General features: G+C 42.3%; 1 protein-coding gene across 1 annotated transcript; it reads left to right on the plus strand.

Annotated features, from left to right (window-relative positions):
• Positions 1-8,771: 8,771 nt before the first annotated feature.
• On the plus strand, positions 8,772-9,624 carry LOC146634380 (uncharacterized). Its single transcript, XM_085349893.1, has 2 exons — positions 8,772-8,966; positions 9,025-9,624. Exons 1-2 carry the CDS (start codon positions 8,772-8,774, stop codon positions 9,622-9,624), a joined length of 795 nt encoding a protein of 264 aa, XP_085206019.1.
• Positions 9,625-19,444: the final 9,820 nt, after the last annotated feature.

Below are 19,444 nucleotides of genomic sequence, written 5' to 3' on the forward strand. Positions count from 1 at the left end.
GATTATTTTGGAAACAAATTTGTGCCAATACTTGTGGATCACAGTGACACATAGTGATTAGGCATAAGATTTACAAATGCCCAGTTTTAGAGCTGTGAGCTATGTAAAGTTTAATTATTTATTTATATGTACACACACACACACACACACACACACACACACACATATACACACATACACACACACAAAACCCTAACTTCAAAGTTTGACATATGTAAGATGTGTGGATTCTTTGAAAAACTAGGAGGTATCTGAAAATGCCTCAAGTGAAAATGTTTTGAAAGACGTTCTGCCATTAAATGAAGGTTTTGAGTCGTGGAGAGAAGCAGTTGAGCTAATTAGAATGCATTGGCATCTAATCAACAACAATAAAAAAAATGCATTTTTAAATGGCCTCCTCCCAAAAGTAAGGACCCAAAATACAGGAAGTCTGCCAGACGCCTTACAATACGCTGAACATGCGGTTAAAGTACAAAAACAAAAAGGAGGAGTTTTTACCGTAGATCCTGCAACAGGATTTGTAGCATTTTCTGGTGAACATAGGAGACATAAGCCAGGCCCCTACAAAGGGAAGGGAAAGGCAGGTCGAAGGAACACAGATCGTAGAACAAAAAATACAATTTGCTACAACTGTGGAAAACAAGGGCATTTTGCCCGCGAGTGTAGGCAAAGGAAAAGGAATGACAGTGAGGAAGAAGACGATAGGAACAGCAAGTGACCAGGAAGTGAAAAAAGCAAACACAGAAAAATATCGTCTAGTTCATGATCTTAGAGCAATAAACGAGGTAACAGAACAAATCCCACCTGTGGTAGCAAATACACACAATTTTAAATCAAGTGACACCAAAAGAACAATGGTTCTCAGTTGTAGATCTCTCAAATGCGTTTCTCTGTGCCATTACACCCAGATTTACAAAACCTGTTCGGATTCACTTTTGACAATGAAAAGTACACCTACACCAGACTGCCGCAGGGTTTTCAAAATAGCCCCACCCTGAATGCAGAGGCATTAAAGAAATCTATGTCATTATGCACGCTCCCTGCCACAGGTCAGTTTTTTTTTTCTATACGTTGATGATATTCTCGTTACAGGTGTTACGTCCCCTGGCTAGTCTAGGGGGTTGAAGTGACGAACATAAATATGGATAGAGAAGGAGGAGCCAAGATGGTAAATTTAAAAGGTTTATTTAATACTGGTGATGGGACGTGGGTTCAGACCGAGGTGTAACGTCAGGGAGAGCCAAGGCCAACATAACAAACAAAACATCCCTGACGTAGAAATAAAAGAAACTTACCTAACTCCAAAGAAACAAAATATACAACCTATAACCATAACCTACCTAACAACACATAAACAGGAGAAAACAGGGTGTCAAAACAAAAGGCAGCTCTCCCCTACAAGCAGTCTGAACATGAAACAATAATGCTCACACAAAATACAAAGGCATGCAAGCCTGCACAAGTATGGCAACCAAAATGGCCGGAGGGCCCAGAAGCACAGCTCCACAGGCCTTAAATAGTGCTCTGCTGATTACCAATCAGCCAGACTCTGCGCAACATCCAATCAGAATCAGAATCAGAATACTTTATTCATCCCGAGGGAAATTAGGGTTACAGCAGGCAGCACGCTAATGGCGCATGCGCACTTACAAAGGAACCTTCTGACCAACTTCATACAAACATCACATTGGGCAGACATGTCAGAAGGTAGGCTGATAGGAAAAAACAACGAAAATACACTACATGAGGTAAGAGGAGGAGAAAAAAAACTCCACTCAGACTGAGCTCCTAGTGGGAGAACAGTTTGATAACAGAAAAAACACCTCAGCACAAAAGCACATGACTATCAACACACCACAGAAACACGAGACAAGCAACAGGGGCGGGTAAAGGTGAGAGAGAGCCGGCGTAGACAGCGCATCCGGTCCTGCAGCATCTGTGCTGGTCCAGTTGACTGCCATCTTCCCCGGTAGGGCACAAGCATCAAAGGCGTTTGGAAGGGAGGGGGGATGAGTGAGTGCTTATCAGTGTAAGTGTGTGTGTGTGCGTGTCCATAGTTTAGCTGAGACAGTGTCCTTCGGCCTATCAGGCTAAGTAAACAGTCCTCCAGCCAATCCAGGTGTCCTTCATGGGACGGGAAGAACAGCCGTAACACAGTCGTTATCAGGGAGTGATTGTTCGGCTCCAGCCTTGGGCCTGCAGCTGGCGCCGTGGTGTCCAAATGTTGAATATTGTTGATTTCTCCTTTGTGAGCAGCTCGAATTCTAGCACTCCGAGACTGGTCTCTCGATCTCCCGTTGAAGAGCTGCGAGCCTCCCCATGATGGTATCAAACTTCTGTTCCGTGGTGTTGTCAGTCTTTTGATTCTGAGACCTCACAGCTGCAGTGATCCGTTCCACGATGTTTTCCAACTGTCGCTCAAGGGTCTCATTTTGAGCAGGCCTCTCTCTGATGTATCCCGTCATACGCTCAATGGTGTTGTTTTGAGCCTTCACGGCAGCTGTAAGCGTCTCCAAAGTGTTGACCATATTACGTTCGTTGTGAGAGGTCGCACCTCGTCCCGTCGCTTCGAATCCAGCGGGCAGCCTTGGGGGGGTTTGAACAGCCGGTTCCGCTTTCTTATTTCTCTGATAAACCAGGGCTAAGCCAACGCCGATCAGCATGAACCCTGTTATCATGGTTCCGAATAGGTAGATATCTTCAGCGTCCTCGATCAGGACAGAGGAGGTGGAGCCTGGACAAAACAAAGGGTTAATAGGGAGAAGAGACATCCTCCTGGGGGATGTAACACCCCCACCCAGAAAAACAAACGTATAAGTTTGTTAACCTTACACCATCACATTCTTGAGAGGGCATCGGCCACAATAGTTTCACATCCTCTTTTATGCTTTATTTCAATGTTGTAGTTTTGTGAAATTAAAGCCCACCTCATCAGTCGCTGATTGTTGTTATACATACGAGAGAGGAACATGAGAGGATTGTGATCAGTGAAGACCTCTACAGGTTGGGAAGTAGATCCCACATACACGTCAAAATGCTGAAGAGCCAGAAGCATGGCCAGAGTCTCCTTTTCAATTGTCGAGTACCGCCTTTGATGAGTATCGAACTTCTTGCCAAAGAAGCAGACAGGATGACTCACTCCTTGTCCATCATCCTGAAGAAGAACAGCTCCAGCCCCCGCCCCACTGGCATCCACTTCAAGCTTGAAAGGTTTAGAAAAGTCTGGAGTGACAAGAACAGGTGAACTCGACAGAAGACCTTTTGCACATTCAAAAGCATGTTGACACTCAGGACTCCAAATGAATGGTACCTTCGGGCTGCACAGGTTTGTCAGTGGTGTTACAACTTCAGAAAAATTCCTACAGAAACACCTGTAGTAACCAACCATCCCCAGAAATCTGCGCAGCTCACGGCGTGTTGTTGGCACAGGACAGTTGAGGATGGCATTAACCTTTGCACTGATAGGGCGAACCTTGCCCTGTCCAACTTCCTTTCCAAGGTAGGTCACTGTAGCCTTACCAAACTCGCATTTAGCCAAGTTGAGGGTCAAGGAAGCATCAGCTAAACGCTTGAACACAGTAGTTAAAGTGTCGACATGCTCTGACCAGTTGGAAGAATAGATGACCACATCATCAAGATAAACATTACAATTCGCCACACCAGATAATACAGTTGACATTAACCTCTGAAAGGTAGCAGGAGCATTTTTCATTCCAAATGCCATGACTGTAAAAAAGTCATGGCATGTAAAAAAAGTGATCAGGTGTTACGAAAGCTGAGATTTCTGATGCTCTTTCTGTCAGAGGTACTTGCCAATAACCTTTAAGAAGGTCAAGCTTACTCATATAAGCAGCAGATCCGACGCTGTCAATACAGTCCTCAACACAGGGTAGTGGGAAGGAATCAGGTACTGTTACTGCATTTACCTTGCGGAAATCTGTGCAAAAGCGAGGTGTTCCATCTGATTTTGGCGTAACCAGGCACGGAGAACTCCATGGACTATAGCTTGGGATAGCCAATCCATGCTTCAGAAGGTAGTCTACTTCTGTGTTCATCATTTCCCTTTTTGCCATATTCACACGGTAAGCATGTGTCACGGCGTGGTGCGCCGATGTATGTGGAAACAGGACCCAAAAGCAGATGATGACGAGGAATTGTAATGATTAACAGAAAAGTGAACCTTTATTGCGATGACGGCAGGAAATGAACCAAGAGACCAAAACAAACAGGAAAAACACTAAGAAACAAAACACTAAGCTGGCAAAACACTAAGAAACAAAACACTAAAGGTACTAAGACCAAAAACTATAACTGAGGTGGAAAATAAACAGACTAAGACTATAACTGTAACTGTAACTCTGGTGAAATAAACAGACGAAAACTAGAACTATGACTGCGGTGATGTAAACAGACGAACCGACAATGGCATGAAGAAAACAAAAGGCTTAAATACAGACATGAGGTGATCAGGGGAAGTAGGGACACATGGGGGAAACAGCTGACAGACATAAACCTAATGACAGGACCAGGAGAGGAAAGCTAAATATAATGAACAAAGAACACATGACATTGTCAGAATAAAACAGGAAATGACAACACAACTTAACAGACCTAATACGTGATGAAATAAATAGAAAACCCCAAAACATAGAAAACCCAGGAACAATAACTGCCTAAACTAAAGGCAAATAGGAAATAACACAAACTAATAACATATCAAAAAATACAAAGAAAACTCAGAGTGCTGGGTTGGAGACCCAGCCTGTGACAGCATGCTGCTTAATAGGCACCGCATTCCCAACATCAATGTCGTGCTCTATTACAGTAGTACAGGAAGGCATGTCCCCAAAAAGTGTTAAATGAATGGTGACGAGCCTTTCAATGTCCAACTGTTGCTCACGGGTCAAGTGAGACAGATATATAGACAACTGGGACAGTACCTCAGAATTAAGCATACTGGTAGCTGGCATCACAGAACAGCTTTCCTCTACGTCCGCTGTTAGACTTGGGTGGGCAGTCCACTTGCGCATCAAGACCCCATCTTCCAAGAAATAAGAAGCCTTTTTATTTCCTGTTTCAGAAAGAGAAGTAAAGCATTTAGTCAATGAGGGATCAGACTTCTGAGAAGCAACAAGGCTTTCACGTGTGACTGGCAAGTCTAACTGTGGGAGATGTAGATCCTTCCACTTCTCAGTAGTATCCTTTGAACCACTTTTAAGATCAATCAGGGTTTGCAAATCATCTGTAGCCAGAGCCTGAGCCAACGAAGAGTCTGACAAATCAATTTCTGCAGCTTTACGTCTTGCTTGAGCCCTGGTGAGAACACAAGCAGGAAAAACAGATGGGAAACATGTTGCTAGGTCGTTGCTCTTCAAGTTTGATTCTGGATCATTTGTTACTTCGGGAACAGGTTGCACTTTTCCACCAGCAATATCATTTCCCAAAATGAACTGCACCCCTTTTATGGGAAGTGAGGGGCGTACTGCCACAGAGAAGATGCCATTAACCAACTTTGACTTGATGTGTACATAATGCAAAGGAGCTTCGACATAGCCCATTTCAACTCCTTGAATCAGAATACTACCATGACAAGAGGAATGGTCACTCAGGGGTAATACATCAGATAAAATCACAGATCTTGACCCTCCCGTATCTCGGAGTATTCGAATGGGTTTTTCATCCTCAGGCTTCCCAGTCAATGACACAGTGCCATCTAAGAGGAAGGGTTTGAAGCAGGGATCAACTCCTTCACTTTGGTCCCTTCTCTCAGCACGGATGGTTTTAATTAAGCCTACTCCTTTTGGTGACTGGTTCTTGCGCTTCAAAGCGGGACATTCAACAACAACATTACCAAGTTTATGACAATAGAAACATTCCCTTTCAGTCCTTGGAGCAAAAGTCTGTCGTGGGCTTGAAGGATCCTTTCGTGGGGGAGGTTCTCTGGTGGTAACTTCACGTTTCTGCACAAAAACAGTTTTATGAGTCAGCACAAATTCATCAGCTATCACAGCTGCTTCTTTCAAAGTGGAAACCTTCTGTTCATTAAGGTGTACAACAATGCGTTCTGGCAGGCCATTTTTGAACTCTTCCAGCAGTATCAGTTCACGTAAGGAGTTGTAGTCAGGAACTTTACTTGCTGTTATCCATCTATCAAAAAGAGTAGCTTTTTCACGAGCAAACTCTACAAAAGTCTGATTTGCTGTTCTTTTGTGATTGCGAAAGCGTTGCCTATACGCTTCGGGAACAAGTTCATAAGCAGCAAGGATAGCAGACTTCACTACATCATATTTCAAACTTTCTTCCAAAGACAAAGCAGAACAGACTTCTTGTGCTTTGCCTACCAATTTGCACTGAAGAAGCAATGGCCAAACTTCTCTCGGCCAGTGCAATGAGGCAGCAACACGTTCAAACACATTGAAATATGTATCAACTTCTGATTCACGAAATGGAGGTACCAACACAATGTTTTTACTCACATTGAAACCACCTGGGTTTACAGGGGAGGAGGTTGTTTCACCAACAGATGAATTTGCAGAACTAGGTTGAGTAGTAGTACTTCTTGAAGTCTGTGCCTGTAACGCCAACTGACGCAGTCTGACCTCCCTTTCAATCTGCAACTCCAGCTCCAACTTTTTCAGCTTTAACACCTTTTCTGTCTCTGCTTCCAACCTGCGAAGTTCCAACTCTGCCTGACGAGCTTGGGCTTTATCCTGAGCCCAGGATAAACACACAGGAGACACGCAACACACTGACAGTGTTGCAACATCTAGCAGAGCAAGGTCACAAAGTCTCACAACACAAGTTACAGTTGTGGAGCAAAGAGGTCACGTACCTCGGACATAAGCTTACAGGAGAAGGCAGAACACTGTTAGACAGCAGAAAACTAGCAGTGCAGAATGCTCCAAAACCACTTACAAAAAAACAAATGATGAGTTATTTAGGTCTCTGCAATTTTTGCAGATGCTGGATACCTGAATATGCTCTGTTAGCTGAACCATTGCAAAACTTAATTTATGGAAAAAATCTAGCACTGAAAGATAAAATAGAATGGACACCAGAAGCAGAAAAAGCATTTAATGATCTAAAACTTGCATTGCAGACGCGCATAGTTTTAGCATTGCCAGACTATGAAAAAACTTTTTATTTGCATGTTGACGGCGTGGCCAGTTATATGAAAGCCGTTCTAACGCAAGCTTTCGGGGAAAAACAACGCCCACTTGCATTCTATTCCTGCAAATTAGACTCAGTCGCCTCCGGTTTACCAACATGTGTACAAGCTTGTGCCGCTGCAGCAGAGGCAGTTAAAAAGTTTACCAACATGTGTACAAGCTTGTGCCGCTGCAGCAGAGGCAGTTAAAAAATCAGCTGAAGTTCCTCACGCTGTAACCTCCATCTTGCTACAAGGGGACAGAGCCTTTCAGTCTGTTGCACCAAGGCTGTGGAACAGTTTACCACTACAATTACGTTTGCTTGACTCTGTGGATTCTTTTAAAAAACAGTTAAAAACTCTTCTGTTCAAACAAGCCTTTTGTTGATCTACATATTTTATATATTTTTTTACATTATCTACATTTGATCTTTTACATTGTATATAATGTCTATTGATTTTATTGTTTATTTTAATATTTTAATATTTGTGTACAGCGCTTTGTGATTGCCTGTCTGTGAAAAGCGCTTAATAAATAAAGTTTACTTACTTACTTTACAAGAAAACTTATCTTATTTAACTCATGCTAGACAACTTTCATATGTAGGCATTCTGCTTTCACAGTCACACATTACAATCGAGAATTGTGGTCAGTTGAACCCTAGCACACTTCTCCCCGCATCAGTAGATGGTGAAAAACACTGCTGTATAAAAAAACTGGAAGAGGAAACGAAACCGAGAAGTGATATTTACAGTATACCACAGTCTACCTTTACAGACGTCTTCGTAGATGGCTCAGCATCTAAAAACAGTTATAGAAGCAAAGCCTTTAACTTCCTCAAACTCTGCACAAAGTGCGGAACTGACGGCTGTTGTGCGAGCGTGCAGGCTGCACAAGGGGAAGTGCATAAATATACACACTGACAGTCAATATGTTTTTGCAGCAGTGCATCATTTTGCAAAAGTATGGCAAAATGACCGAGCCGCAAAGAAGGCCGCACAGCAACCAATACAAACTTTAGTATCTGAAACTTCACAGCTGATACCACTTGATGTACTTAAAGATGAACAGAAAGCCGCACCTATCGCAGAGCAAAAGAAATGGCTAAAGTGTGGAGCAGAACTACACAATGACTTAATGACCTGTAATGGCAAACCAGTATTGCTAAAATCCCTACACAAGACAGCAGCATTAGCGACACACGGATTAACACGTGTGTCGAAAGGGGGGAATATCAGATATCCTCCCTAAGCACTTGCTTGAGAATAAAGAGATTGTGCTAAACAACCAACTGCCGAGTGATATCTCTCCAGTGTCTTGCAGGTTACAACCAGGAGATTGGATCCTGATCAAAGTGCTCCAGAGGAAAAATTGGAGTTCACCTAGGTGGGAGGGCCTATATCAGGTCCTACTCACCACGCCAACCGCCTGCAAAATATCAGAAAGACTATCTTGGATCCACCAACGCCACTGTAAAAAAGTGAGTGACAATCCAGACGCTTAGACGCCGGTTCCCCTAGCTTCCAGGTGATCTACCGGTGGAGGAAGGGCTGATTGGGTATATCCCGCCTCTCCACTTCGCTGGTAGTCTACTCACCAGAAGTCTAGGTGTGCCTGGTAATCATGAAGAAACTTGTCCTCATAGTGGCTGGCATCGCGCTCCTAGTGAGCCTATTGATACTCACCTGGAAGGACGAGGTCCCACAGCACCACCTGCAGAAGAAATGGTCATATGACAACTCACACCTGAAGGATATGGACAAAGAGCACAACCACCCCTGGCTGAACAATGCCTGGTACCGGTACGTCTACAACCGAGTACATGCAGAAGACAACCACACAGGCTGCTACGTCTGTTCTCACCTCCCAACAACAGCAATGCAAGCCACCCTATATGGAAAATCACCCAGCCTTCCCGAAGCCCTATGTATATTCCAAAGCCATCAATGGAACATTCAACGTCAGAACGGAACCAGGAATACAACATCCAATGTGTTTCAACTTTGCACACGGCAACAGAAAGCTGGGAAGGAACCGAAACTGCTCCCAGACTTTCCGAATGCCGCAGGACAGAAAGGCACAGACAAGCTTCCTGAATGGCACATATTGGGTGCAGGGTACAGCATGGGCATGTGGCTCAAGGACATACTTCACCATCCCACCCAACAGTACCGGACTCTGCGCCCCAATTTTAGTGTCAGACCACACATTCAGAGTATTCCATCAGAACCAACCACGACGCAAGAGGAACACTGATGACGTGCAACCCCATGACCCAATCTGGGGCAGTGATGTACCAGCGGAGTTCAAGTTGTGGACCACCGGACAGAAGGTCCTGCACTCACTGTTCCCATGGGTCGGAACTGGAAAAAACACGTTAAGAATTGAGACTCTTGACTACCAATTTGGACTTTTCCTGAACAGCTCAACAAAGATGAATAAGGCAAGGCAAGGCAAGGCAAGTTTATTTGTATAGCACAATTCAACAGCAAGGTGATTCAAAGTGCTTTACAGAGACATTAGAAACAAAAACAAATAAAAAGCATGATTTAAAATTGATTAAAACAAGCAAATAAACTAACTAACTAATTAACAAACAAACAAACAAAACAGTATATAAAATCAAAACAGATAAAATCAGAACAGTAGATAAAATCAGTAGTTAAATGTATGTTTTGAAATTTAAGCTTAAAAGTGTGGATTTGGTGCTTTATTCAAATGCAGCTGAGAACAGGTGAGTCTTCAACCTGGATTTAAATAAACTGAGTGTTTCAGCTGATCTGAGGCTTTCTGGGAGTTTGTTCCAGATATAAGGAGCATAAAAGCTGAATGCAGCTTCTCCGTGTCTGGTTCTGACTCTGGGAACTGATAAAAGACCGGATCCAGATGACCTGAGGGATCTGGAAGGTTCATACTGGGTCAGGAGGTCATTGATGTATTTTGGTCCTAAACCATTCAGAGCTTTATAGACCAGCATTAGAACTTTAAAGTCTATCCTCTGACGGACAGGCAGCCAGTGTAAAGACCTCAGAGCTGGACTGATGTGGTCCACTTTTTTGGTCTTAGTGAGGACTCGAGCAGCAGAGTTCTGAATGAGCTGTAGTTGTCTGACAGATTTTTTAGGTAGACCTGTAAAGATAATGTTACAGTAATCAAGCCTACTAAAGATGAATGCATGGACTAGTTTTTCCAGTTCCTGTTGAGACATCAGATCTTTTATCCTTGAAATATTCTTGAGGTGATAGTAAGCTGACTTTGTTATTGTCTTAATGTGTTTTTCTAAGTTTAGGTCTGCATCCATCACTACACCCAAATTTCTCGCCTGGTTTGTGGTTTTTAGATGTATAGATTGAAGTTCTCTGGTGACCTGTAATCGTTTTTTGTTTGGCGCCAAAGACTATTACCTCAGTTTTGTTTTTGTTTAGCTGGAGAAAATTGTGGCACAACCAGTCATTGATTTCCTCAATGCATTTACCAAGAGCCTGCACAGGGCCTTGTGCAGGCTCTTGGTAAGGCTCAGAATGAGGAAATCGACGCGATCAGAATAGTGGTCATGCAACACAGGGTCGCCCTGGACATGATTCTCGCTGAGAGAGGGGGCCTCTGTGTCTTATTCAACACTACTTGTTGCACCTATATCCCGGACAACGTGCAATCCTTGACCATGACCACCGCCCTAGACAAGTTGCGACAACTGAGTAATGCGCAGCAACAAGACTATGTCATGAACAATGAGGACTGGCTGACCTGGCTGCTGAGTGGCAGCTGGAAGACCCTCGTGATAAAAGGACTCGTACTGATAGGAGTTCTGCTTCTATTATTGTGCTTGTTTTCTACATGTATCCTACCATGCATAAGATCCATGATTGACAAAATGGTACAGGCCACAGTAATTACCTATGTTGGACTGCCACTAGAAGATGAACCGGATGAAGAAGATTTAGTATAGAAACACACACACACATACTGAATGATGCTACAATTGAAAATGTTATAAGCAAGTGATTGTTGGCTGATAATAAAGTATGATTAAGTGAAAAATATTAACATCAGGAGGGGATGTTAAAGAAGAAACGCTTTTATGAGTTTTATGTTGCATTAAAGTATATGTTCATATTTTACTCTTAATAGGAAAAGAACAAAATGTACTACTCGCTCTGTTTATAGAAAGAGGAAGTTCACCCTATGACATTTATACGAACTTAGACACACACACACACACATATGCAAAATTAGAGGAAACTGCTATGCTTGTTTCACCCTGCTATAAATAATAAACGACTACTGCAGCTCAGTGTGAGTCCTCTCTGAGCCCTCACCCGTGCAGCACGTTAACCGTCTCCAAGTGTCTCAGTGTTGTTTATTCACCTAACTGTTTGATAACTGTAAATCTCTGACAACAGTTTATTTGTACCATCTTCACGTGAACACATTCAAGAACATAACAGATGAAGAAACATTAAAAACTTCCACACTACATGAAGCAAGAAAAATAGTTTATTCCTTTATGTAGAAAAAACAGAAACATCAAACATCTCCAAGACTCTCTTTGAAAGAACTACAAACCTTTGTTCTCATGGTCCAATCATGAGTGAACTCCCCGATGAAGCCTTGTGTGCTAAAACATGTCAGAGTTTTAAAGGTTAAACATGAGTTTCCAAAACGTTTTGCTGGAGAACAATGAACTATTGGACTGAGTTTCAATCATTTACAGACGAGCAAAACCAGGACAGAGAAAAAAGGACAAAACTGACTCAGTAAAACAACAGAAAAGAAGATCCCATGTAGATCTGTATTATGTAGAAGTTCAGCCCAGCAACCAGTTCAGTTCAACACAAGTTTAAATGATTCTATCTGAACTCTGTGGAGCCTGATCTCAAGCTTTTTGAGTCTGACCAGAGGATCTTTCTGTGTCTTCAGATTCACTGTGATCCAGTGATGGGAGTGATTTCAGCCCTGAGTGATCGCGCTGATGTTTGCACAGAGCAGACAATGAGGTGAATGTTTGGGCACATTGGTAACAGTGAAACAGTTTATTAGTAACGTGGTATCGTTTGTGTGCAGAGTATGATATGAGATTCCTGAAGCTCTTGTCACACTGGTCACAGCTGTAGTTTCTTTCCATGTGTGTACGTAGGTGTGTATTTCGGTGCCCTCTCTGGCTGAAAGTTTTTCCACAGATGTCACAGCTGTATGCCTTAATTCCAGAGTGGGTAACTAGATGACTCTGTAAGTTGCTACTGCGAGTAAAAGCTCTGCCACACTGATCACAGCTGTACGCTTTAACTCCACTGTGGATGAGTTGGTGTTGTTTTAGGGAAACCTTGAAGGAAAAAGACTTTCCACACAAGTCACAGCTGAACGGTCTCTCTCCAGTGTGGATGACCTGATGCTGTTTTAGTGAAGCCTTCAGAGTAAACTCCATCCCACACTCGTCACAGCTGTATGCCTTAATTCCAGAGTGGGTAACTAGATGCCTCTGTAAGTGGCTACTGTGAGTAAAAGCTCTGCCACACTGATCACAGCTGTATGCCTTAATTCCAGAGTGGGTAACTAGATGACTCTGTAAGTGGCTACTGCGAGTAAAAGCTCTGCCACACTGATCACAGCTGTACGCTTTAACTCCACTGTGGATGAGTTGGTGTTGTTTTAGGGAACCCTTCAAGGAAAAAGACTTTCCACACAAGTCACAGCTGAACGGTCTCTCTCCAGTGTGGATGACCTGATGCCGTTTTAGTGAAGCCCTCACAGTAAAACCCTTCCCACACTCGTCACAGGTGTGTTTTTTCTCTCCCTTTCTTCTGTGAGGTTTGTCGGCCTCCTGAGAGCGCTGACTTCTGGCTCCATGTTGGTCCTGCAGTGACAGAGATACAAACAGAGGCAGTGAGTGAAATGCAGTCGTGGAACAAACTCAACCTTCAAACTCCATTAACACTAGTTTTAAACCTGAAGGTGGAGCGTGGCACCAAACACCTTAAAGGTCTCTTATCCCCACCTGCTGGTAGTTCTAACACATTACATCCAACCTGCTGTTAAAGATAATTCATGACTGTTCAAACACTATCATGGGAATCCCCCGGCAGCCTACATCTATTGCAGCATAACTAAGGGAGGATCCAGGGTCACCTGGTCCAGCCCTAACTATATGCTTTAGCAAAAAGGAAAGTTTTAAGCCTAATCTTAAAAGTAGAGATAGTGTCTGTCTCCCGAATCCAAACTGGAAGCTGGTTCCACAGAAGAGGGGCCTGAAAACTGAAGGCTCTCCCTCCCATTCTACTTTTAAATACTCTAGGAACAACAAGTAGGCCTGCAGAGCGAGAGCGGAGCGCTCTAATAGGGTGATATGGTACTATAAGGTCATTAAGATAAGATGGGGCCTGATTATTTAAGACCTTGTATGTGAGGAGCAGGATTTTGAATTCAATTCTGGATTTAACAGGAAGCCAATGAAGGGAAGCCAAAACAGGAGAAATATGCTCTCTCTTTCTAGTCCCTGTCAGGACTCTTGCTGCAGCATTTTGGATTAGCTGAAGGCTTTTCAGTGAGTTTTTTGGACATCCTGATAATAATGAATTACAGTAGTCCAGCCTGGAAGTAATAAATGCATGAACTAGTTTTTCAGCGTCACTCTGAGACAGGATATTTCTAATTTTAGAGATGTTGCGCAAATGGAAGAAAGCAGTCTTACATATTTGTTTAATATGTGCGTTGAAGGACATGTCCTGGTCAAAAATGACTCCAAGGTTCCTCACCGCGTTACTGGAGGCCAAGGTAATGCCATCCAGAGTAAGAATCTGGTTAGATACCATATTTCTAAGATTTTCAGGGCCGAGTACAATAACCTCAGTTTTATCTGAATTAAGAAGCAGAAAGTTAGCGGCCATCCAGGTCTTTATGTCTTTAAGACATTCCTGCAGTTTAACTAATTGGTGTGTGTTATCTGGCTTCATGGACAGATAGAGCTGGGTGTCATCTGCATAGCAGTGAAAATGTATGCTATGTCTTCTAATGATACTGCCTAAGGGAAGCATGTATAATGTAAACAGAATTGGTCCTAGCACTGAACCCTGTGGAACTCCATAATTAACCTCAGTGTGTGAAGAGGACTCTCCATTTACATGCACGAATTGGAGTCTATTAGATAGATATGATACAAACCACTGCAGTGCAGTACCTGTAATACCTACAGCATGTTCTAATCGCTCTAATAGGATATTATGGTCAACAGTATCGAAAGCTGCACTGAGGTCTAGCAGGACAAGCACAGAGATGAGTCCACTGTCAGAGGCCATAAGAAGATCATTTGTAACCTTCACTAAGGCTGTTTCTGTGCTGTGCTGAGCTCTGAAACCTGACTGAAACTCTTCAAATAAACCATTCCTCTGCAGATGATCTGTTAGCTGTTTGACAACTACTCTTTCAAGGATTTTTGATATGAAAGGAAGGTTGGAGATTGGCCTATAATTAGCTAAGACTGCTGGGTCTAGAGATGGCTTTTTGAGTAAAGGTTTAACTACAGCCAGCTTGAAGGCCTGTGGTACATAGCCGATTATTAGAGATAGGTTGATCATATTTAAGATCGAAGAATTAATTAATGGCAGGACTTCTTTGAGCAGTTTTGTAGGAATGGGGTCTAAAAGACACGTTGATGGTTTGGAGGAAGTAATTATTGAAGTTAACTCAGAAAGATCAATTGGAGAAAAAGAGTCTAACTTAACATCAATGGTACTAAGAGTAACTGTAGATAATATTACATCTGTGGGATGATTATTGGTAATTTTTTCTCTAATGATAAAAATTTTATTTGTGAAGAAGTTCATGAAGTCATTACTAGTTAACGTTAAAGGGATGGTTGGCTCAAAAGAGCTCTGACTTTTTGTCAGCCTGGCTACAGTGCTGAAGAGAAACCTAGGGTTGTTCTTATTTTCTTCAATCAGTGATGAATAGTAAGATGTTCTGGCTTTGCGGAGGGCTTTCTTATAAAGCAGCAAACTATTTCTCCAGGCTAAATGATGATCCTCTAGATTTGTGACACACCATTTCCTCTCCAGATTACGAGTCATCTGCTTTAGGGTACGTGTTTGAGAATTATACCACGGAGTCAGGTACTTCTGATTTGAGGCCTTAGTTTTCACAGGAGCTACAGTATCCAGAGTCGTACGTAGTGAGGAGGTGAAATTATTAACAAGATAATCGACCTCTGTTGGGGTAGCGTTCAGATAGCTGCTCTGCTCTGTGTTGGTACAGGGCATTGGAGATGATAACAGTGGGTGGATTATATTCTTAAACTTAGTTACAGTGCTTTCAGAAAGACATCTACTTTGATAAAGTCTACTCTCCACCGCTGTGTAATCAATTATTGTAAAAGTAAATGTTATCAGGAAATGATCAGACAGGAGAGGGTTTTCAGGAAACACTGTTAAATGTTCAGGTTCGATGCCATATGTTAAAACAAGATCTAGAGTGTGATTAAAGTGGTGGGTGGGTTCTTTTACATTTTGAGAGAAACCAATTGAGTCTAATAACAGATTAAATGCCATGTTGAGGCTGTCATTCTTCGCATCTACATGGATGTTAAAATCACCCACAATAATTATTTTATCTGAGCTCAGAACTAAATTAGATATACAGTCTGAGAAATCAGACAGAAACTCTGTGTAAGGCCCAGGTGGACGATAGATGATAACAAGTAAGACTGGTTTCTGAGTTTCACAGCTGGGGTGGACAATGTTAAGCATCAGGCTTTCAAATGAATTAAAAGTCTGTCTTGGTTAGGGATGGGTATCGAAACCCGGTTCTTGTTGAGAACCGGTTCCCACTGTTTCAATTCCTTGGAATCGTTTGCCATTTTTGCAAACGATTCCCTTATCGATTCCAGTCGCCCCGAATGACGTCACCACGTTGCGGAGCGTCATTTACCTGGCAGGAAACACGGCGCCAGCGGCTCAAATGCTCAAAAGCTTGGTTATACTTTACGAGAACGGATGACAACAGGGCAACTTGCAATACTTGCAAAGTAGATATTTCATTTAAGGGAGGAAACACTACGAATATGCAAAAGCATTTGCTCACAAAACACGTGATAACCTTAAATGAATGTCGTGTTTTTAATTCCGCTCCGGACTCGTGAATCTCAACCCAGCAGCAGCAGTAACGTTTGCACGTCCTCTCCCGTTAATGCGGCAGGTAAATAATCAACTAACAGTGCATATTATGTTAGCGCGATCTGCCTTATTACAAACCTGCCATTACTGTGCATTTAGGGGACCGTGATGAGACAGACAGAGTCTGGCTGGCTCAGATGCTGGCAGTTCTCACTGCAGTCTACCGGTAGCGTCTCCTTTCAGGCCAGGATAGACGAATGTCACCGAGCAGTGACTGAGTTTGTGGTCAAAGGCTTGCACCCGTTTGCCACAGCAGATGCCCCCGATTTCACTTTGGTAAGTGAATGTGTTTAATTGTAGGCAGGGACATTACTGGATATTCTTGTGTAATTGCTACAGAATAATTTATGTTACACTTTGTTATTGCTACAGGAGAATATTTATTTTATTATTTTACATTTACATTTTTTTCCTGGGGACCCTGTGACACCCCATTGAAGAGCCGCAGGCTGGATCTCTTAAGGTCTCACTGTTGGGTTTGTAAGGCCATGTTACTCCTAAATTTCTATCTTGTTCAAAGAGAAGATAAAAAATAAAGTTCTAAGCTAATCGACCTCAGTGTTCTCCTTTTTAAAAAATAAGAATCGATAAGAGAATCGATAAAGAATCGAAAATGGAATCGGAATTAGGGCTGGGCCATATTATACCGTTCACGGTAATACCGGTATAAAGTTAGGCAACGATAGGAAGATGAAATATCGCGATAGAATATGAGTAAAACGCGCATGCGCAGTGCCTTTGTTTTCATACGCACATGGCCGATTGTTGAGTGAAACAAATGAACCAGAATTGGTTTGTAAAAATGGTGCAACTTCAGTGATGTGGAACTGGTTTGGTGTTTGTCCGTCAGATACACAAAGCACATTTTTTGCAGAACATGCAAGCGGCCGTCGTTATTGTCGTATTTGTCGGACTAAGATGCTCTTAAATCTGGGAGTAATCTGGGTCCTAAACTCCGTATGCTATAGGTCAAACGAACACTGCAGCATCACCTAGACTTAAAAACTGTCTAAATTCTTTCATCTTTAATAAAACGATCAGCATTGCTGCTTTACCAGGTGTAACTATGAAGTTTAGCTTCCAGGCATCCATGAAAACAAAAGTTATTACATTTAACGGAGTTAGAAGTTAGCAGGAAGCTAGCGGAAGTTAGCTCGCTAGTTTCGCTAGTTACCCAAGCATGATATACCATGTTCTGACAGAGATTTCTGGAAAAATTCAAACGTACAGCTCTGCTATCACTTCCAACATAAATGAAGACAGGAAACTAAACAGCAGTGACGTTTGTAGGGTTACTGAAGGTGGGCTAACTGGTATATAACGATATGCTACGTGATCGCTAGCAACACAGCTATGTTAGCATAACATAAACAGTGAAGCTGGAGGACGAACACCAACACTTTTCCACTTAGAAAAGTTAACGTGCCTGATAGTTAGAGACAAATGCAATCGCATGGCAGGATGCTGTAAACGGACCAAACTGCAGTCAGGAGAACAACTGAGATAATCCATCCACAATACAAGGTTAGTCATTAATATACTGCAACAACATGGGAATAGAACAGCTGCCAGAGAATTCAACATTAATGAATCAATGGTACAGAAGTGGAGGAAGCAAGAAGAATGAGTTTAATAAAGTTTGATTTATCTGACTGCTTTGTTTCGCTTAATGTGCCTTATAATCACGTGCACCTTATGGTCCGAAAAATACGTACTGCACACTGCAGTTTAATGTTGCAAAGCACCTCTTTTTAACTTCAGTCGATATTATACATGGTTATGCTCAGGATATGTCAGCCCATTTCTACTGGAAATGCCTTTTGGTTAAACTTTCAGCAAGGAATTTGCATTTGCACTGTTACATTTTTATAAAGCTTAATGTACATAAAAACCAGCTTCTTGTTTAAGTGAAAATAAATGGAAGGTTGTCTTTTTGCGCTAGTAATGTTGTGGAGTTGTATTTTGTCTCGCATCAATTATATCGTCAGTTATATCGTTATCGCAAATTTTCAAATATATATCGTGATAAATATTTTTGGCCATATCGCCCTGCTCTAATCGGAATCGTTAAAATCTTATCAATACCCATCCCTAGTTTTGGTCTTTCATTAATTAATAGGCTGGTGTGAAAAATTGCTGCCACACCGCCCCCTCGGCCTGTGCTTCGAGATTTCTGGTAGTTAGAATGACTCGGGGGTGTTGATTCATTTAAACTAACATAATCATCCTGCTGCAACCAGGTTTCTGTAAGGCAGAGTAAATCAATTTGTTGATCAATTATTAAGTCATGTACTAACAGAGACTTGGAGGAGAGAAACCTAATATTTAATAATCCACATTTCACTGTTTTACTCTTTGGTTCAGATGTGGATACTGTATTGTTCTTTCTTTGTAATTGTTTATGTTTAAGTTGTTTGTTGCTGGTTTTTAGTTTGTTTTTTGTCTTTTTGGAAGCTGACACAGTCTCTATGGAGATGGGTTTTTGGGGGGGGGGGGGGGGGGGGGTAGCAGGAGGAGAGAAGCTGCAGAGAGGCGTGTAAGACTGCAACTCTGCTTCCTGGTCCCAACTCTGGATAGTCATATTTTGGGGGGTTTAATAAATTTGTCCATATTTCTAGAAATGAGAGCTGCTCCATCCAAAGTGGGATGGATGCCGTCTCTCGTAACAAGACCAGGTTTCCTCCAGAAGGTTTGCCAATTATCTATGAAGCCCACATCGTTTCTGGGACACCACTCAGACAGCCAGCAATTTAAGGAGAACATGCGGCTAAACATGTCACTCCTGGTCTGATTGGGGAGGGGACCAGAGAAAACTACAGAGTCTGACATTGTTTTGGCAAAGTTGCACACCGATTCAATATTGATTTTAGTGACCTCCGATTGGCGTAACCGGGTGTCATTACTGCCGACGTGAATTATGATTTTACTGAATTTACGTTTACCCTTAGCCAGCAGTTTTAAATTTCCTTCAATGTCGCCTGCTCTGGCCCCTGGAAGACAATTGACTATGGTTGCCGGTGTCTCTAGCTTCACATGTCTGAGAACAGAATCGCCAACGTATTGCTGTAACTGTTTATATGCTTTATATATTCTGAGCTAAGTTGATCTATAGTGTTACATCGTATTCTACAA

This window comes from Diplotaxodon limnothrissa, linkage group LG3 (assembly GCF_057381915.1).
Source record: "Diplotaxodon limnothrissa isolate DT_005_m linkage group LG3, D_limnothrissa_male_GT1.1, whole genome shotgun sequence".
Classification (NCBI taxonomy): domain Eukaryota; kingdom Metazoa; phylum Chordata; class Actinopteri; order Cichliformes; family Cichlidae; genus Diplotaxodon; species Diplotaxodon limnothrissa.

Coding starts and splice junctions, on each gene's coding strand:
- LOC146634380 (XM_085349893.1), top strand. CDS start 8,772: ATGAAGAAACTTGTCCTCATAGTGGCTGGCATCGCGCTCCTAGTGAGC. Junction 8,967..9,024: donor ACCGGTACGTCTACAACCGA/GTACATGCAGAA, acceptor TCCCAACAACAG/CAATGCAAGCCACCCTATAT.